We start from the raw sequence: 23628 nt of genomic DNA, 5'->3' as shown, positions 1-23628 counted from the left end.
TGACGGTCTGAAAGGTATGAAGTAGAACTCATATCACCATCCTAGTTTGTATCTCTCATTTGGAATTTACCTGTATATGACAGGTTTTTACTGTGTAATTTCCATGTTACCATGGCCTTTCTTAGTAAAATACTTCCAGTAAACTTTTTGCTAGCAAAAATGGGAAATGGAAATTAACGTCTCCATATTTTTATTAAAGTACCATTTGCCTATCACATAAATGAGGATTAGATAGAGGCTGTGTTGATGGGCAGGCCAAAATTAGTGTAGCTGGATGGTATGGATTGTATGGCGAATCCATGCAGATTTTGTTAATGAGGTGTGAGGTAAATATCACTCTGTGATGGATTCCACAATCAGTGGTCTACATTGAGAAATACCTAGATAACATAATTGTAAGTAGACAATATTGGAGTGCAGCAGACGATCCAATGTTGAATATTGTTTAATTTAAAAACCCTCCAGGTGTGTATGGTGTTTCCTTTCATGTACATTTGTCTAAATTAATCTCTATTTTCCCCCAAAATGAGAGGATGTGATAAAATTCCCCTTTCTCAATCAGAATCACCTATTTCTTTTTTATTTTCCAAGTCCAGTTATTTTTTTCCTGGTCTATCTGTACTTCCAGAGTCCCCGCTGAAGGATTTCAAAGGCACTTTGGGATGGATTTTCCTGCAGCTAAAGTGCTGACTGCAGGCCTCTTTCTGGTTGGTAAGGGGACAGATTGCTCACGCTTCTCCCTCTCCTCTCCACTGCAGGTACTCTGGAAGGACACAAACATCCTCTCACTGCATGCATTTAGATAAGGACGTATTCTAAAACATGCTGGAAAATGCATTAGCTTTCAGATATGTATACAGTATTACTTTGAATCACGACACAGGAATCCTCCTTGGGGGTGATGTGAAATAGTTGTGTGTTGCGTTTTCAACAGCTGAGACCTTCTCTACGGGAATTGTTGTGGTTTACTTTGACTAATGAGCCATGTGTTCTGTAGAGACAGAAGTAATTCTCTTTCCAATCTAATGTTGACATTAAGGATCGATGTGGTCTACTCATAATGATGTCCTCACAATCTTCCCCTGCGAGACGCTTCAGTACACCTATATTGTGTTGAAAATAAGTGAACCTTAACAGCTATCTATTGTTGTTCATTCTAAAAGATTCCTCAATGGAAAGGCAATATGGCTAAAACAACTACCATGCATTTCACTCTAATGGTTTTATCATAAAGAAGAATCCAACATCACAGTGGAACAGTTTCATAAAAATGGTTTAAATTGACTTTGCATTGTTCATGCAGTGGCAGTTGCTATTGCTCTTCACTTGCCAAACATCACAATTCATGGACCATACAGAATCCGGACAGGCAGTAACATTACGTGCAAATAAATTAGAAATATTTTTTATAACATGTCATAACATATCATTTTCAACCTTACCCGATGTACTATCAATTATTCACCTGTTATTAATATGACTGATAAAATCAATATAAAACATTTAAACAAATGTTTTTTTTTATGAATAGTCAGTATTTTTTAATCCAGTTCATATAAACATTCCATCTTCTTAAAAATATTTTTTTTGCTTCCATAAGAGCATGTTTGCCAGAAAAAAAAAACGGATCTCAAAACATTCATCAGTGCGTAATGTCAAAGCAGTCTTACAAACAAACAAACAGAAAAAAAGATACAAACATAAAGGACTGACAAAACATGCACCCTTTGAAAATAGAGATTCCCCATCAAGGGCTCTGCACCTCCATATTATCTATTAAGGCGTCTTTCTTGAAGAACTTCAGGTTACGGATGGACCTCCACACCCCCACGTAACTGTCACTCACAGACTGGCTGGCCCGGTTCTCGCTATGGAAGGCTTCTCTCTGGAGTTCTACAAACTCCATACTGTTGCTGGTGTCTTGAGGTGGGTAGTCACTGAGGCGCTGATCATTGAGTAGGTGCTCCTGTGTGGGGAAAGATCCTTCGATCGATCCTCCGTCAGACCCTCTGTGACCATTGGGCAGGGGCTCCAGGTCTCCGTTGGGTGGCTTCTTCTCGATGTAAGGCTGTCCAGGCAGAGTTTCGTCCTTGCTTTGCTCCTCCAGGTCCTGGTAGAGGGTCTTCTTCCTGGTCTCAAAGTACTTGACGATACAGTAGGTGATGGAACCCACCGTGTTGACCACCACGCCGGCCACAAACAGCCTGGTGGGCTCCACGTCGCTGAAGGCCACCATGCCCACTGTGATGGTGGCGATGCTCTTTACCACGCCCACGAAGCTGGTGGTGACGGCCGAGTTGATGTAGGTGCATTGCAGCGTGGTGAAGTTCATGGCACAGCCGATGAGGATGCAGATGGAGAAGATGCCAGAGATGAAGGGGTTACTCCAGCCCGTGTAGCTCCACATGTTGATGGAGTCCATGCTGACGATGGAGCAGATTAAGAGAACTGGGGAGGCCATGATGGCGATGGAGTACTGGGCCGTGAGGGGCCCATATTCACTGTCTGTGCTGGTCTTCTGGATCAGGACCAGGTAGGAGGCGTGGATGATCACAGCCAGGACGCCCGTCACGTAGCCAAACGGGTCACCCGTCACGTCACCAGACCCTGAGTAAACACAGACACCGTGTCACAATAAGAACCGCAGTGGTGAGAGAACAGTAAAAAAATATGTGATTACATTTTTTTCTCAAAAATTCCTTATTGTAAAAAATTATGAAGTGTTTAATCAGCTCTCTGAGTGTTAAATATAACACTTTTTCAGTCTATATGGGTCCACACTTTACTAACACTTTGCTTAGAGCTAATGCTATTACACTTTCTCAGTGTTAGAGAATTAACCCCTGTAGTGTTGCAGTAACTCGTTTTTGGGTGTTGCTTTAACACTGTAGGGTGTAAAGCCTTATTTGCATATTTCCCAGTGTGCCTTTCCATGAATTGTGGAGTTACCAGTACCATCCATGACTGTGTTTGATAATGACAGAAACATGGTTATTGCATTCCATGGCATTCAGTCCTGTTGCCTTCATCAAGTCAGTGCCCGTGTGAATATGTTATCATTGAAATTAAACTCTTTATGGCAACACATTACATATATCATAAGACCTTACTTTGATGGCCTAGTTATACTCTAACGCAGTGGTCTGAAATGCCTTGTTTGGAGGCCAAATCAGGCAAGTTTATGCTGGCTTGCAAAGTGATATGTAATTCTTGTTGGAATCTATCCAGAGTGGCTGAGGATATCCAACAATTTGAACTTCTAATCACCTGCAATCTGCATTCAGAATGACTGCCAAGGTAAGGAAGATTGCTCAATGAGACTACCTAAACCATTTAAACTGGAATAACCATCTCAGTAACGGGTGTGATAAGTCCAACTCCACAGATTTGATTTATCTCTTGAATCAAGTCTGGAAATTTTACACTGAAAAATCAACACTAGGTAACACTGGCCAATTTGCTGTGCGGATGTAACGGCTCTTCTGAAAGTTATTATAAAGTAGTGTGGAGACATCTTTAACACATCCTATCCATATGATGGGGACAGAGCAAGGTGGTGAACCTTCCTCACAGTGTCAGCAACATTCAGAACTGCTGCATCTGTATACTTTACAATGGCACCTTTTAAGAAAACACTAATTACTTTTTTAACTTGTTTTTTTTGTATTCTCTAGTAGGAAAAAACGGGTTGAATCAACAGTTTCCACGTCATTTAAAAGAAAAACGTTATACATATGTGATGACATTGAATCAACGTAGAAAACGGATTGGATTTGCAAAAAGTCATCAACTGAAAAGGGATTTAATATATATATATATTTTTACATATATCTAAATCCAATGACATAGTGACTTGTGTTTTACTTGAACTCAAGTTAGTTGAGAACTCAACTAGACTTAAATCACAACAAAACCTCGAAATTACGTCTGTTCCCAGTGGGCCGGTTGGTGTATTTGTAATATTGGCTCTAGGATGAATTATCGCTTGAATGCAGTAGTTTGAAGCCCATACACTCACCACTTTCAACTGCGTAATATGCACCATATGGATAGGCAATTTAGAATAAATCATAATGTTTCGTTCCTACTTAACTTGATGTATAAGTATAATATAATAATACGTGTAATTTTACCAGCTAGAGCTGCTCCTCCAGTAGTGATGAGCACCGCCGTTATGACCCCCACTGACGGGGTTCCGTTCTTCAGAATGCACACGCCGATACCCAGGGTGGCCAACGGTAGACAACGTTTGAAAACCACATACATGGGTAGACTCAACCCTCTGAGAGACCATAGTGTTAGAGTGGACTGTAATGTGGACAGAATACAAACACTTCCGAAGACTTTGGCTAGTTGAAGGCTGAACGGGGGTATGTCTACTTTTCCCAGTCTCCTTAGTATCTCAAGTGTAACCGCCGCCAATGTGCTGGTGAGGCACTGGATGAGAGTGAGGTAGTTGAAGTTATAAGTCGTGATGAGAATTTTTAGCAAAATGTTCAACGATCCCGAGAAAAATCCATGAGCAACAGCGACGGAGATACCAAGTAAACGACCTTTACAAACTTCCATGGTTGCCTTGAATTTCCCTTTACGCAAGAGCAAGAAAGAGGAAATAACGGCGAGTCCTTATTGTGCGCTCAGTCCCTTTGAATAAAGTGTATACTGTACAGCCTTTCTCCTTGAGAGCACAGCTGTAAATGTCCAAGTTATTAATGTCAAGAAAAAAATCGGTTGCAAGCAGGACCTTTCAATATAACGGTGTCCGTAAAACAAAGAGGCTGGTCCCAAAACGTTGAAGATACAAAAAGAAGCTTGGGAATGTTGACGCATATGTTTGAATATGCGTTTTTCATCAATTAAATCACCTTTTCTGTTCGTGAGGTTCTAGCTTACTTACTTTTGTGTCACATGCTGTTGGATACAGCAGAGAGACTGCGAGGTGAGCTGTTGTGAAAGAACTAAACTACAGTGCATATGGGTAAACCCGACAGTATATTACCTCTAGCACAGAGCTGCATGGGCGCAACACTTGAGCGCTTAAGTTGCCACGTTGAATAACACATTTGCCGCAACTGTGGTTGGTTGCCTTTTACCCACAATAACGGACGTAGGAACCAGCCCACTTACTTTGAAGGACTTTACCAGGCTGTTCTATTTACATATTGTAGTCCTCGGACCAATTACAACGCTTTGCAAACGCATGAAATCGGCGTAAATTAGACTGCTAAATTGTAGTGCCATGATGAACGGGGACCAGGGCACATGGACCCAGTTAATTTTCTTCAAGGGACATAAAGTTTTTAGGGGAACCCCTCTCTATAGTGTTATCTCAACCATGCATTACAGTCTCTGATGTATTTTTTAAACTATCTCTGTAGATTGATTTTGACCACGACAATTCAGCTTCCAGTGTGAAAAATCCAAATTATGGAGGATCATTAAAATAAAATAGCCATATATTTCCCCTGTTAGTTTTCCCATATCGACCAGTAGGAATTAAGTGTGATAAGAATGCATCCAGTGTGATTGCCATTTAGTCCATAGCGCTAAGCAAATCTTGATAAGACAAACACAAAGGAACCAAAACAAACACTAAAATAAACGTAGGCCTATAGGCAAAATAATAAACTGGTGAAACACAATGAATTCAGTCTATATGCAAAAAAAGAAGCAATAGCAAAGAAGATTGTAAAATACTAATTCCAAGAGAGTTGGAGCCTATTTCAGATCGGTGCAATGCCAGACAGCTCGCCTGTGTGCAGTCACTTTTATTATGAAATGTACAAAAAAAACGGTCTCCAGAGAATATTTGGTTCAGGCCTCAACAGCTTTTATTTTTAATTTGTATTTAACCTTTATTTAACTAGGTAAGTCAGTTAAAAACAAATTCTTATTTACAATGACGGCCAAACTCTAACGATGCTGTGCACCGCCCAATGGGTCTCCCAATCACGCTAGTTGTGATACAGCCTGGAATCGAACCAGGGTCTGCCGTGACGCCTCTAGCACTGAGATGCAGTGCCTTAGAACGCTGCACCAATCGGGAGCCCAACTCATATGCAAAAAGCAGCATAAAGCTGGGATTGCTGAGGGCTAAATTAGGGCTCTCTCCCCTCACCTCTCCCACCAGGGCACAGAGAACATTCTGTCAGATTCATGACATTCACTTTCATATCTGTAGAATTAACATTGTAAAGCAATGGAAAGTCTGACAAGATCATGGATAGAGTTCAAGCCTGTGTGTTGAGCTATATGGCCAGGTTTGTTCCTCCTTGGTAGAGGACCCAGAGAAATGTAGTAAATAATCAAATGCATTTCAAACCCTCACTAAATCAGTACACCATCACTAAATACACCAATATGACCATACATTCTACCAACAGTAAGGACAAGCATTCTACCAACAATAAGGACAAGCATTCTACCAACAATAAGGACAAACAGCAGATCATCAGGCATTTTGTTGGCACGTGTTTGAGTTGAGCAACCTTCAGATCCCAATATCTCTCTCTCTCTGATGGACAGACGGGGAGGAATCCCTGCTTTCCCATCTGTATTCAGACTCTGTTGTGTGTGCGGGCTAGGATGACGCTTCCCCACAGCCCCCCCTTTTAATAGAATCATTATGAAAGCCGCAGTGAAGCTTTGGCAAACGCCACGGCCATGATTGAAACCCACTGCCGTCCTAAAAGTCCTCTCTCCTGTTCCTTGCGGCAGGGCAATTATGAACTCTCTACTGTGCGCTAGGCAGAGGGGCAGCCAGGCATAGAGGGGTGTAGATTTTTACCGTCTCATCCCAGGAGCAGTCCACCACCTGTGGACACAAAGACAGATTGCACTAATCAAAATTAGATTCCACGTGATCCGCGCGATGGAGATGACATCCTCATGTGATTTCACATGATAAGAAAATGTGTCTTTGTTGGGTTTCAAACTGGAGTCAGACAGAGGACTAGGATATATTAGGATGCATGTGACTTGTTGTACGGTCAGTCACATTCATACAATGGGCGGGATTTCAGAGTTGGATGGAAAGTGTTGAGGGTAGTTTTGGTACACAATTGTCTGCTGTTCCTATAATAGCAGTGAACATTTTATAGTGTCTTGGTGTTAGGACACATTTTTTTTGTTGTTCAGACAGAATTGCACATACCGTTTAGACATTTTCAATATTATTCTGTATACTGCGGGTACAGTGTCTGAGTGGAGATTGGCTTTTCAAGCAGAGTCATGTTTTTGAGCCTTAGTGGGGCTCGTTATTAGTTTGAACTCTATCAGAAGTACAGAATGTCATGGTTATCAACTCAATTACACACTGTCCACTTTAATTTAGTCTTTATAAAGACAATGAAAATGCTATTCAATAGCATGGCAAATTGATCAAGGCTTTTTAGCTCCAAAGACAAAAAGCTCCGTGGCACGGCAGTCAAACGTCTTCACACACGACAAATTATATACTGGCCTATCTGTCCACATATATTTAAAGAAAAGGCTACGTTTATTTATCTTTTATGAACAATAAAGTATGGAGGGTCATAAAATAACAAACATGGTGCTATAGAATTCTGCCAGTATGATTTAGCCCTGAAGAAATATGTCTCCAACAGAGCGCCATACTTCCTTTAGCTCTTTCCTCTCCTCTCCGTACCTTGGTGGGAGGGGAGAATTCATTATTCTTGAGTACTACAGAGAGGAGAATCTGTCTCACTGCCAAGCAGACCAGCCCGTGACTCAGCCATTGAAGGAAAAAAAATGTCCTCCATTAATTACTTTACTGCAAAACAAAGTGAAAGCCACAGAGAGGCCAGCGCTGCAGCAGTCTGTAGGGTAAAGGAGGAAGAGGAGGAGGAGGAGGAGGAATGACCCCTGAGGAGTGTCCCTATCCCCAGTCCCTGCTGGAGAGGTCCAATCCTATACTTCAACTTTCTCCAAAACTGGATTTCTCCAAACTATTCTAGGGGAGGAAAACTTTGAGAGTCTCTCCCTGAATTTCCTCTGGATGTTAGAATATCTGTCATATTCTCCCCTCTGTGATGTATTACCCCTGCCTGGCATCCAAGCAGCTTAACTCCTGCTCCTCTGTAAGGAGCTGTTAACATGTAATTGCTGCAGTTTGGAGGGTCTATGCAGGGGAGGCTGCTGTGCTGTGTGGTGTGGCGCGCTTCACAGCACAACGACAATAGAGCTGGTCAGAGGCTAGCACAACCTGGAGAGAGGGGATCAATCAGACACGTGTGACTGCATGCAGCATTACCCTGTGGGAGGGTGGGGGACCACTCTGCACATTAGCTGGGGTGAGGGTAAGGGGATGGGGGAGGTGTGCAGTGATGTGTTGGTAGAAGGAGAAGGTTGGGGCTGTACTGTAGGAGACTTCCAGTCATGTGGAGACTAGAGAGGGTAGGTAGTGGGCTGTGTAAAAGCTGTATCTTCTTGGCATGTTGAGATAGAGGTTATGTGCGTTAGCCTACGGTTTATTCTCTCCACTGATGGGGGGGCGGGAGAGAAACACTGCTGTAGGAGTTTTCCCCCGCTCCGATACGGCATGCTCCCTCTTCCTGGCACAGGTAACAGTACCCTCCTGCACCCCCGCAGGTTGGCAACAGACAAACCTGTGCCTAAAAGAATAAATTAGGAAAAATTTATGCTTGAAAAAATACACTTATCCCAACAAATTGGTTGGAGTGCCAAGCAAGCTTTTGTGTAGCTGTGCTGGGTAGGCACGACTTCCATTGGTAGCAGTAGATGTGCAACTGGCAAACATCTGCCAGAAAGAGATTTTCAGCCCCCTGGCGAGTTTGGCTCAGGGGACGTCATCATTCATAATAATTAGAAGCGGGGTATCTGAGTAATTTTGATTACTGTTCCAAGTGCAGGCATGTCCTTAAAAAGTGTTTACATTTACACAACTTTACAGGGGTAACTGAAATTATGTAAAGTACAAGACCTAAACGGATGACTGAGATGCCATTCCCACTGCTTAAAAACAGAATGTTAAACGCCATCTACTTTTCTACCAAATGTACTTCTGCTAGAAGAAGGGGGAAAAAAATACCTCAAGATCATCCTCAAGGTAATCCAAAAAGGATATGCTGACACAAACATTGAACAAATATAGATGTCTTAGTCTAATTCCTTTACTAATATATGCACAGTTGAGGTATCCTGTATTAGTGTGTGAGGTAGGTGGAGAAGTGAACTGTGCAGTAGTTGATTGCTGTTATCTGAGTCACAGCCTGGCTGTGATGTCTCCGTGACAGTTCTGACCTGCTGTCTTTCATCCATCACTATGTGCTGACGTCAGGCCTGACTGTGGAAACTACCGCCCAGACCCCGCAGACTGCACCACAGGCAGCCCCCTGTGTGTGTGTGTAGGGTTGCAAAGCTAATGGTCGTTTACTAGTTACCGGAATCTTCAGGTGATTTGGTAATTAACAGAAAATGTATGACAATCTATCGTAACTACGGTCAAAATATTACGGTTATTTCATGCGGAAACCCTCATGAACACCAATGGTATTCACTAAGTTGATTGTTTAAAAAAATATATATTTACAATAATACACTGAACAAAAATATAAACTCAAGATGCAACAATTTCAAAGAATTTACTGAGTTATAGTTCATATAAGGAAATCAGTCAATTGAAATAAATTCATTATGCCCTAATCTATGGATTTCACATGACTGGGCAGGTGCGCAGTCATGGGTGGACCTTAGAGGGCATAGGCCCACCTACTGGGGAGAAGGACGACAATCTCTGCAGCACTCCACCAATCAGGCCTTTATGGTAGAGTGGCCAGATGGAAGCCACTCCTCAGTAAAAGGCACATGACAGCCTGCCTGGAGTTTGCCAAAAGGCAACTAAAGGAATCTGACCATGAGAAACAAGACTCTCTGGTCTGATGAAACCAAGAATGAACTCTTTGGCCTGAATGCCAAGCGTCACGTCTGGCACCATGCCAAGTGTCACGTCTGGCACCATCCCTACGGTGAAGCACGGTGGTGGCTGCCTAATGCTATGGGGATGTTTTTCAGTGGCAGTGACTGGGAGACTAGTCAGGATCGAGGGAAAGATGAACAGAGCAAAGTACAAAGAGATCCTTTATGAAAACCTGCTCCAGAGCGTTCAGGACCTCAGACTGGGGCGAAGGTTCACCTTCCGACAGGACAACGACCCTAAGCACACAGCCAAGACAACGCAGGAGTGGCTTCGGGACAAGTCTCTGAATGTTCTTGAGTGGCCCAGCCAGAGCCCGGACTTGAACCCGATCAAACATCTCTGGACAGACCTGAAAATAGCTGTGCAGCGATGCTCCCCATCCAACCTGACAGAGCTTGAGAGGATCTGCAGAGAAGAATGAGAGAAACTCCCCAAATACAGGTGTGCCAAGCTTGGAGCGTCATACCCAAGAAGACTTAATGCTGTAGTCGCTGCCAAAGGTACTTCAACAAAGTACTGAGTAAAGGGTCTGAATACTTATGTAAATGTAATATTTTTATTTTTGCAAACATTTCTAAAACACCTGTACTTGCTTTGTCATTATGGGGTATTGTGTGTAGATTGATGAGGAAAAATAACAATGTAATACATTTTAGAAAAAGGCTGTAACGTAACAAAATGTGGAAAAAGTCAAGGGGTCTGAATACTTTCCGAAGGCACTGTACACACACTTGAAGTCGGAAGTTTACATACACCTTAGCCAAATACATTTAAACTCAGTTTTTCACAATTCCTGACATTTAATCTTAGTAAAAATGCCCTGTCTTAGGTCAGTTAGGATCACCACTTTATTTTAAGAATGTGAAATGTCAGAATAATAGTAGAGAGAATGATTTATTTCAGCTTTTATTTCTTTCATCACATTCCCAGTGTGTCAGAAGTTTACATGCTACCAAATACTAATTGAGTGTATTGCCTTTAAAATGATTTAACTTGGGTCAACCGTTTCAGGTAGCCTTCCACAAGCTTCCCACAATAAGTTGGGTGAATTTTGGTCCATTACTCCTGACAGAGCTGGTGTAACTGAGTCAGGTTTGTAGGCCTCCTTGCTCACACGCACTTTTTCAGTTCTGCCCACAAATTTTCTATAGGATTGATGTCGGGGCTTTGTGATGGCCACTCCATTACCTTGACTTTGTTGTCCTTAAGCCATTTTGCCACAACTTTGGAAGTATGCTTGGGGTCATTGTTCATTTGGAAGACTCATTTGCGACCAAGCTTTAACTTCCTGACTGATGACTTGAGATGTTGCTTCAATATATCCACATAATTTTGTTCCCTCATGAAGCCATCTATTTTGTGAAGTGCACCAGTCCCTCCTGCAGCAAAGCACCCCCACAACATGATGCTACCACCCCCGTGCTTCACGGTTGGGATGGTGTTCTTCAGCTTGCAAGTCTCCCCCGTTTTCCTACAAACATAACGATGGTCATTATGGCCAAACAGTTCTATTTTTGTTTCATCAGACCAGAGGACATTCACCAAAAAGTACGATCTTTGTCCCCATGTGCAGTTGCAAACCGTAGTGTGGCTTTTTTATGGCAGTTTTGGAGCAGTGGCTTCTTCCTTGCTGATCGGCCTTTCAGGATATGCCGATGTAGGACTCGTTTTAATGTGGATATAGATACTTTTGTACCTGTTTCCTCCAGCATCTTCACAAGGTCCTTTGCTGTTGTTTTGGGATTGATTTAAACTTTTCGCACCAAAGTATGTTCATCTCTAGGAGACAGAACGCATCTCCTTTCTGAGCAGTATGACGGCTGCGTGGTCCCATGATGTTTATACTTGCGTACTATTGTTTGTACAGATGAACGTGGTACCTTCAGGTGTTTGGAAATTGCTCCGAAGTATGAACCAGACTTGTGGAGGTCTACAATTTTTTTCTGAGGTCTTGGCTGATTTCTTTTGATTTTCCCATGATGTCAAGCAAAGATGCAGTGAGTTTGAAGGTAGGCCTTGAAATACATCCGCAGGTACACCTCCAACTGACTCAAATGTTGTCAATTAGCCTATCTGAAGCTTCTAAAGCCATGACATCATTTTCTGGAATTTTCTAAGCTGTTTAAAGGCACAGTCAACTTAGTGTTTCTTGGCAATTGCTTGCATGGAATAGCCTTCATTTCTCAGAACAAGAATAGACTGACGAGTTTCAGAAGAAAGTGCTTTGTTTCTGGCCATTTTGAGCCTGCAATCGAAATGCTCCAGATACTCAACTAGTCTAAAGAAGGCCAGTTTTATTGCTTCTTTAATCAGGACAACAGTTTTCAGCTGTGCTAACATAATTGCAAACGGGTTTTCTAATGATCAATTAGCCTTTTAAAATGATAAACCTGGATTAGCTAATACAACGTGCCATTGGAACACAGGAGTGATGGTTGCTGATAATGGGCCTCTGTACGCCTATGTAGATACCTAATAAAAAAATCAGCCGTTTCCAGCTACAATAGTCATTTACAACATTAACAATGTCTACACTGTATTTCTGATCAATTTCATGTTATTTTAATGGACAAAAAATGTGCTTTTCTTTCAAAAACAAGGAAATGTATAAATGACCCCACACTTTTGAACGGTAGTGCGTGTGTGTGTGTATATATATATATATATATATATATATATATATATATATATATATATAGAGATATATATAGATATATATGATAATGTTTTACAGCTTTGTCATTCTTTATTTAAATGTTTTCTTATTTAATTATTTCATAGGTGATAAAGCCACACAGAGGACCAGATATTGTTAGACACCTGCGATCATCTGAAGTACCCTAAAGGGCCACTAGATGTCTTGTGATAGATTACATCAAATCCTTGAAAGATACCAACATTCTGGTAGTTTACTGGTCAACTTTGAAAGTTTCCAGGAATGTGGGTGTGTTTGTTCGATGTGTGTATGTGTGTGTAGATACCCAGGCTCCATGGACACTGTATACCCACAGTTGTGTTTATGCCAAATTGTGCGTGACAGTTTTTTTTCCAGAGAATAACACAGGAAGGCTATCAGCGTCATATGAAAAATGACATCCCCAGTAATGACTAGCCTTTACAATAGAGCATATTACATCCTATCAGTCAATTTTACAGTCCTCTCAGGCTGAACAATGTAAACAGCCATGAGAGACCGAACAGTAGAGGCTAGGTACGGGGTAGGAATAAGAAGAAGTGAGAGTGACGTTTTCAATTATATGGCTCCTCAGCTAGATTGATAGCTGGACTGATATCAAACACTTTGTGAGGGAGAATGTGACTGGAGAATTGAATTCATGGATGCTGGCTACTGTAATGCAGACTAATAGATAGATAGAACAGCATTGCAGTGGACTTTATAAGGATACATTTACTCTATGCAACGCTTTTCTTCAGTACAACATATACCTCAGGAAAAGGCAGAAGTAGTGTTTTCTCTAAGTGAACGTGCTGGGCCCGCAGGGGTAAGTGTCCACTGTGGTGTTATGTCGCTGTGTCGGAACCCCTAGTAGCGTTTTTTTCCGCAGAGGTTGGGTCCAATGGCTGAGCCCTGTGGCTGAGATAAATACATGGGCCGGTGAGATAATAGTTAGACAATACTGAGACAGACCTGGTTGGGGATTTGCAGATTGAAGTCCAGGCCACAGACGAACTCTGAGTGGTGCTCCAGCGTCTCCAGCAGCGGCTGCTCGGTCCTGGAGTAGTCCCAGAGCCTGTGGAAGCAGACGCAGCCCAACACAACATGAGGCAATCCCACTAATTGAAATGCCGTTTCTCCCCCCTTTCCCCTTCTGACGGACGGGGCGATGGCTCAAAGCCCTGACGCAGCGCGCGCCAGACTGATCCACTTAGCAAATGTAATTAAATGATTTCTTTTAGAAAAATATTCCGGGCCTATTTATGTGTGCCAGGGGAGTCAGTCATTTAGAGTTATTATAGAAGGAGAGCTGTTAGTGCCAATCCGCAATAGGCCTCTCCCATACTGCAACTGCATTGTGGGTCTGGAGCCCATTGGATGTTAACAGGTAGGATTGCATTCAAGAAAAGATCCACGTAGAGCATTAGAGTCAAAAGGAAATAAGAGGTTTGCGAAAGCAATGCGGATGATGAAAACAAACTCGGAAATTAGCCTGGGAAAATAAAATATGTGTTGAGTGTTCTCTAGTCTAAATTACATATATCGGTGTTCAACAGAAGAATAAAACAAATACACAAAGAGAACAAGGCTTCCCCTTATTAGTGTCTACAGTATGTACCATATATTTTCAAAAGTACGTGGACATGCCTTCAAATTAGTGGATTCGGCTATTTCAGCCACACCCGTTGCTGACAGGTGTATAAAATTGAGCACACAGCCATGCAATCTCCATGGGAAAACATTACTAAAGAGCTCAGTGACTTTCAACATTGCACCGTCATAGGATGCCACTATTCCAACAAGTCGGTTTGTAAAATTTCTGCCCTGCTAGAACTGCAACGGTCAACTGTAAGTGCTATTATTGTGAAGTGGAAACGTCTAGGAGCAACAACGGCTCAGACGCGAAGTAGTAGGCCAGACAAGCTCATAGAACGGGACCGCCGAGTGCTGAAGAGCGTAGCGCGTAAAAATCGTCTGTCCTCAGTTGCAACACTTACTACCGAATTCCAAACTGCCTCTGCAAGCAACGTCAGCACAAGAACTGTTCATGAAATGGGTTTCCATGGCCAAGCAGCCGCACACAAGCCTAAGATCACAATGCACAATACCAAGCGTCTGCTGGAGTGGTATAAAGCTCGCTGCCATTGGACTCTGGAGTGATGAATCATGCTTCCCCATCTGGCAGTCAGACGGACGAATCTGGGTTTGGCGGATGCCAGGAGAATGTTACCTGCCCGAATGCATAGTGCCAACTGTAAAGTTTGGTGGAGAAGAAATAATGGTCTGGGGCTGATTTTCATGGTTTTGGCTAGGCCCCTTAATTCCAATGAAGGGAAATCTTAACGCTACAGTATAAAAGACATTCTAGACGATTCTGTGCTTCCAACTTTGTGGCAACATTTTGCGGAAGGCCCTTTCCTCTTTCAGCATGACAATGCCCCTGTGCACAAAGCGAGGTCCATACAGAAATGGTTTGTCGAGATCCGTGTGGAAGAACTTGATTGGCCTGCACAGAACCCTGACCTTAACCCCATCAAAAACTTTTGGGATTAATTGGAATGCTGACTGCGAGCCAGGCCTAATCGCCCAACATCAGTGCCCGACATCCCTAATGCTCTTGTGGCTGAAGTGAAGCAAGTCCCTGCAGCAATGTTCCAACATCTAATGGAAAGCCTTCCCAGAAGAGTGGAGGCTGTTATAGCAGCAGGTAGGGGGCCAACTCCATATTAATGCCCATGATTTTGGAATGAAATGTTTGATGAGCAGGTGTACCACCCCATTCACTTCAAGAGAGTAGTGTCAGTAGGACTCAAAAGACAACACGATCCATCTCCATAACTCACACTCAGTACGTTTCTGTGGGAACAAACAGTTAGTCAGATCCAGGCCCAGTGGCGATGTGCTCTAGCTCAGGTACTGTAGATGGCTCTCCTTCTCGTTCCTCCCACAATACCCAGCCAGCGTACAGGCTAATTGAGGTGAGGCAATATCCTGCTCTAATTAGCCCTACAATAACAGGTGGCAGCGGCCAGCGCATCGTTTACCTTCAGTCCCAACACTCCTGAATGAACAGAGCCCACCATGGCAACCCAACCTCACCTAGCGCTGTGAATCAAACAGGACACCTAATCTCATGTAAACACCAGGACCTGGTAGAATTCTAAAGACAACCAAACGTAACTTGGAGTGAGTAAACAGAGGCCTGGGATGAGGTCTATGTTACAACAGGTGCCATCGCCTCAACCCAGTCCCATGCCTGTAATGAATGGACAGTACATGCATGACACACAAGGCCTGGCTGTATTTTTTTATCTATAGGAAAACAAACCTTTTGTTCAGCAGTGCCATGACGATCTAAGGAAAACAATTTCCGTTAATTACCTTTAAAGCATAGGTGATCGATGCAGTGCAGTGCTAGAAATAATTATCTGGTTTCTTCACGGAATATGACACAACCCCATGGCTAAACACGCTCCACATTAAAAACAGTATTGATCTATGAGTTTACTCAGCCATATGTACATAGACTTAGCCTATTAGCTCTGTAGGCTAACGTGGGCTTGAGATGCACTGACAATTCTGGTTAAATATCCGTTCAGTAACCCATATCATATATAAATCCGAATGATAACTGCTAATTTCTCCCACACGTGTACAGGCCAGCACAACATAATTGGGTTGTTACATGAAAACAGTGCCTTGTGATATTTTAAGTAGAAATTGTGCACCAATATTGAATTTTAAAAGACTGTTATATTAAATGAAGTGCCTTTTAATATAGACCATATGGAAAATTCTATAAATCAGATGTTTAATATAAATAAATGCTTGGTAAAGTGCCAAAATTCTGCATTTTGACATGTCCCTCACATGTCCCCCAACCATGTGTCACTTCTAGGAAGATTTTAAATCCCAAAATGTCTCCAAGTTTCATCATCATTGTAAAGCCTTAGTTATTTTGTTGCTTTGACAAAGTAATTTCTGAAGATTATTATTTATTTCATGTGATTAGTGATTCATTTACGTCTGTCCCTCAATGGGGCGGCAGGTAGCCTCGTGGTTAGAGCGTTGGGCAAGTAACCGAAAGGTTGCTGGATGGAATCCCCGAGCTGACAAGGTAAAATGATGTCGTGCTGCCCCTGAACAATGCAGATAACCCACTGTTCCTAGAATATGTTCTTAACTGACTTGCCTAGTTAAATAAAATTAACATTTAAGGGAACTTAAAAAAAAATGTTGTGAAGCTTGCATTCAATTTCCACTTCCCGTTGCACACAATAAGCTTCCATTCCCGCTGTCAAAAGGGGATTCATGACTGATTTCAGAAGAAATCGTCAACTCTGTTACTGTTACTTTATGTGGCACTTAATAGGCACTTTTTTTATAACCTCTTGAGATGGGACAATGTAAAAATCAAACCTTTTTTATGACCAAGTTACACTTCTCAAAAGTCTTGAGGCTGAAATTCAGTGAGAGACTCATGATCCTGCTCTGTGTGTCTAGGCCTATAAGAGCACAGAGGCACCAGTGTGGGACAAGGTGTTGTAAAATATATAGAGAGGGGCTTTCCCATAGCCACTGACTTTCACGTGACATCGGAAACAAAAAGCCAAGTCAAGGGAAGTGAAGAGTGAACAGCAGCTAGAACAGAGATAGATAGTTCAGGTAGGCCTTCAGCAAACAGTATGACAGTAATCCAGTGATGGCATGCCGAAGAAAACCTCCCAAAAATGACTCATTCCTTGGTGGGAAGTTTTTCTTTTGTAAGCCCGATCAGTGGCAAGTGTGTTACTTATGTTTTACCTAAGGGTACTTGCATAACATGGCATACCTTTCTGTCAGACAGATGCAACCAAGTTGTCAACAAAGAGACCAGGTTTCCAACAGAGTCAGAGAGAGAGAAAAACTGTGTTGATCCAACACCAAGAATAACATTTAAAAAAATGGTGTTTATTTTTTTCACATGAAAGCAATTGACTCGATTTCGGACTTCAAACAACAAGATAAGGCTGGCCTTGGAGGGGCATGAAGAAGACTGGTGTCGCATAAAATGTCTCTGTGTAGTCAGCGATAGTTTCTAATGAAATACACCACCACAGTAATCTGCCTGAACTAACCAAGGCAGTCTTGCCCCAGGCCAAATCAATAAAAGTCAGGTTGGCGCTGGTCCAAACCTCAGCAGCCAACCAGCCCACTGAACACTGCACTGCATTGCACACTGCACTGTAAACAGCGCCAAGTAGCCAAGCAGTTAGAGCGTTGGGCCAGTAACCGAATGGTTGCTGGTTTGAATACCTGAGCTGACAAGGTCTGTCGATGTGCCTTTGAGGAAGGCACTTAACCCTACTTTGCTCCAGGGTGTCACACTACGATTGGTGACCCTGTAAAACGCCACATTTCACTGCACCTATGCAGTGTATGTGACAATAGAACTTGTAGAGATACAAGACAATAGCGCTGGGAATTGCCAGGGACCTCACGATACTTAGGTGCTGATACGATATGTATTGTGACTCTCATGATTCTATACGTATTGTGATTTGATACTGTGATTTTATTGCGATTCGATGTTCCAAACATATTGTTCACCATATGTCTGCTGCAGAGAGACGAGAGAGCCATGAGAAAACAAGATTTGAACAGTCATGGAAATAAAAGTGCTGAAAACAAATTGGCTCCATATTGAAAAAAGACTGGAGGAATAGAATAGGATCTCAGTACAGGACAGCATAGGATGATGTTAATTCTGTCTCAAGGAATGATTCTAAAAGACGACAGCGTACACAAAAGTGATTTATGGGTCATGTTGTCGGTGCTAGAGATGTCTGCTCTGATTATGTGAGCGGGGGGGGGGGGGGTCTGTTGGTGGATGCATGACACTAAACAACACACCCTTGACTAACGGCATTGTTTGGGAATTAGGCTCACATATTCAAACTCTGAGACGGAGAATACGCATTGCCAAATAAAAATAAACCAGTCTACCTTGAAATTACAGATTTTATGACCCTACTCAACATAGTACGATTGTGGTTGGTATTTCCATTGCTTGCATGTATATTTTACACATCTTTCTACAGACCTCTCAAACACGAATGTTCCTGGAGGTCAATTCTTTTAAATAATTCAAGGAGATTGCCCTTCTTCCAGGAAACAGTATCTAGTGATCACGCTTCACTGACTCCAATGGGTTTTAGTAAAGGTTTCACAAATGAAATCTTGTTTGTGGCGTTTGTCTTTAAACATTGTTCATGCACAGTGGGATATTATTGCTCAGTTTGCATTACAAGCTGAACAAGATTTACAGAATGATTAGAATGTCTTACCTGACTGTGAAGTCATAGGAACATGAGGCCAACACGGTCTGGTTGAATGGAGAGAACTGTGGGAAAAGCCATAGGAATACAATATAAACTTGCAAAATGTGACAGTTACATTTTTTATTAACAGCTGAGGGATAGGGTGACCACATTTAAAATACTCAAATACGGGACGACGGAATGATTTTGCAGTACATTCGCCGGACAGTGTAGCCTACATGAATAAAAATACACACACAAAAATCCCTCTCCCGCTGCACTGAGCAAGCTGATCGAAGGACAATTAGCCTACTCTACTGCCTTGCGCAAAATTTGGTTATGCAGAAACGAAAGATTTTATGAAAATATGGGAATATTTGGCAAAGGAAACATTTCTGGTTGGTCTCTGGGAAGGTACAACAGTTAGGAAAGGAGACTTCTAAAAACGACATTAAGTGTTGAATGAGCAACTAATGAGCACGGAGAGCCTCACATGTTTAGCTGAATTACCTTATATATTTCCAGTCTAAAACAGCTATTTACTTACTTTTGTAGCTCTTTGTTACAAGCATGCTTTTTGTAAGTAGTTAACTCTTCAAATTCAGCTGAAATTTAGCCCAAAAGGATTTGACAAATGTGATTGGCTGACGATATGACATTGGCCTACGTCTCGACTTGCTCTGCGCAGAATATCAGATCTCAACAACGATTGGAGAAGTATTTTACGTCACCAGTACCACATCCTTATGATACAGTTTATTAGGTACATCAGCCCGTTCACGAAAATGGTTTGTTCCTACAGACAGTGAGTAACGTGGCTGTGGCTTGCTACACAAAGCAGGCAGACAGGCATCGCGGCATTCAGTTACTGTTCCATTGAACATTAGAAATGGCCAAACGAGTGACCTGAGCGTGGAATGATCGTCGGTGCCAGGCGCTCTGTTTCCAGTATCTCAGAAACGTCCGGCTTCCTGGGCTTTTCACGCACGACAGTGTCTAGGGTTTACTGAGAATGGTGCGACAAACAAAAAACATCCAGTCAGCGGCAGTCCTGTGGGCGAAAACAGCTTGTTGATGAGCGGTCGAAGGAGAATGGCAAGAATTGTGCAAGCTAACAGGCAGGTCACAAACAGGAAAATAACAGCGCAGTACAACAGTTGCATGCAGAACCGCATCTCGGAAAGCACAACGCGTCGTTCCTTTGCAGCAGACAACCACACCGGGTTCCACTTCTTTCAGCTAAAAACAAGAAGAAGCGGCTCCAGTAGGCAGGCGATCACCAACACTGGACAATTGAGGAGTGGAAAAATAAATCAAATCTAAATCTAAATTGTATTTGTCACATGCACCGAATACAATAGGTGTAGACCTAACAGTGAAATGCTTACTTACAAGCCCTTAACACTTATTTTTCTTAACTGCATTGTTGGTTAAGTAAAAAATAGATCAATAAAAAATACAAGTAACAAATAATTAAACAGCAGCAGTAAAATAGAACAGTAGCGAGGCTATACACAGGTGGTACGGGTAAAGAGTCAATGTGCGGGGCCACTGGTTGGTCGAGGTAATTGAGGTAATATGTACATGTAGGTAGAGTTAAAGTGACTATGCATAGATAATAAACAGAGAGTAGCAGCAGCTTAAAAGAGGAGGGCAATGCAAATAATCTGGGTAGCCATTTGATTAGCTGTTCAGGAGTCTTATGGCTTGGGGGTAGAAGCTGTTAGGAAGTCTTTTGGACGTAGACTTGGCACTCTGGTTCAGCTTGCCATGCGGTAGCAGAGAGAACAGTCTATGACCAGGGTGACTGGAGTCTTTTAGGGCCTTCCTCTGACACCGCCTGGTCCGACGAATCCCAGTTCTTGCTGCGTCATGCTGATGGCAGGATTCAGGATTTGGCATAAGCTAAATTAATCCATGGACCCATCCTGCCTGGTGTCAACGGTACAGGCTGGTGGCAGTGGTGTAATGGTGTGGGGAATGTTTTCCTGGCACACGTTAGGTCCCTTGATACAAATTGAGCAATGTTTCCATGCCCCAAAGAATTCAGGCTGTTCTAGAGGCAAAGGGGGGTCTGACCCGGTACTAGATAGGTATACCTAATAAACTGGCCACTGAGTGTATATCTTGTCATAAGCGCAACATGACTGCAAAAGAAACAGGTTGGAAAGTCAATTCTCATCAAATTAATGGGGAGTCTGACTGAAACAAGGGTCAAATCGACCTTTCTTTGTAAATTAGTGTTTTAATTTGTTGATAAAATGTGAGACATGATTGTTTGATTGCAGGTCAAAGGGCCAAAATGCGGGACTGTCCCACACAATCCGGGACACGTGGTCACCCTGCTGAGGGGGAAATTGTCTGGCACACACACAACCATGACTAAACACTTTTACCTTTACACATCTTTAAGTTTGGGCTTTGATGTTGTTAAATGAAAGCAATCAAATCTCTGCTCGTATCTACAGTATATTACCTTTCCAATATGTAAAAGCACAAGGGATTTGCCAAGCACTTTTTCATTTACTTTGAGCACTCTTTTCAGTGTCCTCGCAGACTTGCTGATATGCTATATTTGTAACATCACATTGACTTGCTGCCTTAAGAAAATCTATACCTGATGGCAGATTTTACAAACACACTGGAAATCTCAAGATGAGGTCCACTACGAACACCTTGCATCTATTGATTACCCACGCATGCTAAAAATCTGTCCTGAAAACACTGGACTTCCAACTGATAGTGCTGTAGCTAGCTCTAGCTGATTATGTGATGTTAAAGTGTGTGGCAGGGTGATTCCCCATTGTTAAGAGGAGTGAGAATCACATGGATCATGTGATGAGGGCCGATGAGGTCTAGAAACCTGCTGGGCCGTCTGTCGGGTGGCTGGGTGAAGTCAATTCTGTTTAATCTGACTAATTGGTGGTTGTTAGACTGGACATGGTAGCTAGGGCCCGCCGACCGACCCATCCAAGCATCCAACCCACCACCTTTCTCTCAAAATCCATTAAACAGATCATGGAGGAGAGAAAAAAAATCTATAGCTGTCACCACAGCAGGACCTGTGAGCAGGGCCAGTGTACTGCAAAGCTGCCAAGGATCCCATCAGACCGTACTGTACTGTGCTTGTTAACTCCATTCAGCTAAGTGCTTTGATCACACCAGAACCATCTTTCCAGAACAGGTTGCTAGGCAGGCAGGTAAGGGAGGGAAGCTGTGCTGTCGAGTATTGCTGAGCTGTTTCCTGCTTCCAACAGCTGGCAATTTGCTAACATAATTTAACACAGTGGAAAAGCCTTTTCTTGGAACTGAGAGGATGGTGTAGGGCTGGATGATATGGCCAAAATATAATATCATTATATTTTTCTCATTTTTGACGGTATGACAGTATTTTATCTGTTCTAAATATGCTTCGTAAGTAGTGCGTGACCCTGGGGTGGCAACAAATACATTCTAAGTGGTTTTAATGGGGCTTTCTCTCTTCTGATTGTAAAACAATGTTCAATCAAACTTCAACCACAAATATTTTTGGGGCATTTATCTATTTCTGCATTTCCTTCACTCGTGCTATCGTTTCCACACCGTACCACATCGGTTTTGTCTTTCTATGCCTCTATTTTGCGAAAAAGTCACTTTTCCTTTATCATAATTATTGTCCTCTATAGACGAGTTGTCTGACAATGTCACGAAAATGATGCGCATGCGTTGATGGGGACAGAAGCCATGCTTTGTTACGATTCTGAATCGTAAGCTAGCAACAATGACAAGAAGCTGCCATGTGGGGAATTGTAGGTGGCTCGTTTCAGCTAGTTTTATCTTGTTATTGATACCATGTCTTGTTTTGAGGTGTTTTGACTGATGTCATGGCAATGCTTACATGGCTCAACTTTGCAAGCTAGCTAATCAACAACTGTAACAATGCATTTGAGAGACAACAAGTGCAAATGTATTTGTTTTCAATAAACATTTGGAAACAAAATATAGTTTACATGTTGTCAACAGTCTAAGCCAACCCTGTCTGTTTTGCCCCAGAGTTGCGCACGCGTCAGTTTTGTTGCTAAACAAACGACCTATCTATGACCAAGTATTTTCAATGGATTCAATGGCAGTTTCATACTTCACCACCAGGAGCAATGTGCCAATTTCTACCGTGCTTTTGGCACCAGCACCAGCATTGCATCACAAGCAAGATTCATGGCAAAAAAGTGCATTGTGTGCACATTCAGCTAGCAGTCTGTTAGCGGTCTCTTACTGGCGGTAAGAACAGACGATTGCCATCATTTTTTACGAGTTTCACTCAGTTATTATATTCATACATTTAACAGCATCAAGTTCCTCGGTGTCCAAATCACTAAAGACTTAAAATGGTCCAAACAAGTGCCTCCTGAGTGGCACAGAGGTCTAAGGCTCTGCATCGCAGTGCTAGAGGCGTCACTACAGACCCGGGTTCCATCCCGGGCTGTGTTGCAGCCGGCCACGACTGGGAGACCCATGAGGCGGCACACAATTGGCCCAGCGTTGTCCGGGTTAGCGGAGTGTTTGGCCAGACGGGATGTCCTTGTCCCATGGCGCTCTAGCGACTCCTTGTGGCGGGCCGGTGACTCGTGTCGCCAGTTGTACGGTGTTTCCTCCGGATTAAGCGAGCAGTGTGTCAAGAAGTGTCACGAAATTGGGGAGGAAAAAGGGGTAAAAAATGAAGTACAAATTTGTCC

The 23628-nt window shown here is 42.6% G+C and overlaps 2 protein-coding genes across 2 annotated transcripts in view; both read right to left on the bottom strand.

Annotated features, from left to right (window-relative positions):
- Positions 1-1255: 1255 nt before the first annotated feature.
- On the bottom strand, positions 1256-5659 carry slc35d3 (solute carrier family 35 member D3). Its single transcript, XM_029752449.1, has 2 exons — positions 4134-5659; positions 1256-2607 (listed from the first exon to the last, which is right to left on the bottom strand). Exons 1-2 carry the CDS (start codon positions 4567-4569, stop codon positions 1748-1750), a joined length of 1296 nt encoding a protein of 431 aa, XP_029608309.1. The 5' UTR covers positions 4570-5659; the 3' UTR covers positions 1256-1747.
- Positions 5660-5808: 149 nt separating this feature from the next.
- pex7 (peroxisomal biogenesis factor 7) overlaps positions 5809-23628 on the bottom strand; it is a 31978-nt gene continuing 14158 nt past the window's right edge. The window contains exons 8-10 of the mRNA XM_029752474.1: positions 18944-18999; positions 13590-13692; positions 5809-6814 (exon numbers count right to left, since the gene is read on the bottom strand). Coding sequence (XP_029608334.1) covers positions 6734-6814; positions 13590-13692; positions 18944-18999 — 240 coding nt within the window. The 3' untranslated portion in view covers positions 5809-6733. The remainder of the gene's footprint in view (positions 6815-13589; positions 13693-18943; positions 19000-23628) is intronic.

The sequence above is a fragment of the Salmo trutta genome, chromosome 1, assembly GCF_901001165.1.
Source record: "Salmo trutta chromosome 1, fSalTru1.1, whole genome shotgun sequence".
NCBI classification, from domain to species: Eukaryota; Metazoa; Chordata; class Actinopteri; order Salmoniformes; family Salmonidae; genus Salmo; species Salmo trutta.
The sequence above is the reverse complement of the archived record's forward strand: the minus strand, read 5'-3'. Positions and strand labels throughout refer to the sequence as shown.

Coding starts and splice junctions, on each gene's coding strand:
- slc35d3 (XM_029752449.1), bottom strand. CDS start 4,569: ATGGAAGTTTGTAAAGGTCGTTTACTTGGTATCTCCGTCGCTGTTGCT. Junction 2,608..4,133: donor TGGAGGAGCAGCTCTAGCTG/GTAAAATTACAC, acceptor GTGTTTACTCAG/GGTCTGGTGACGTGACGGGT.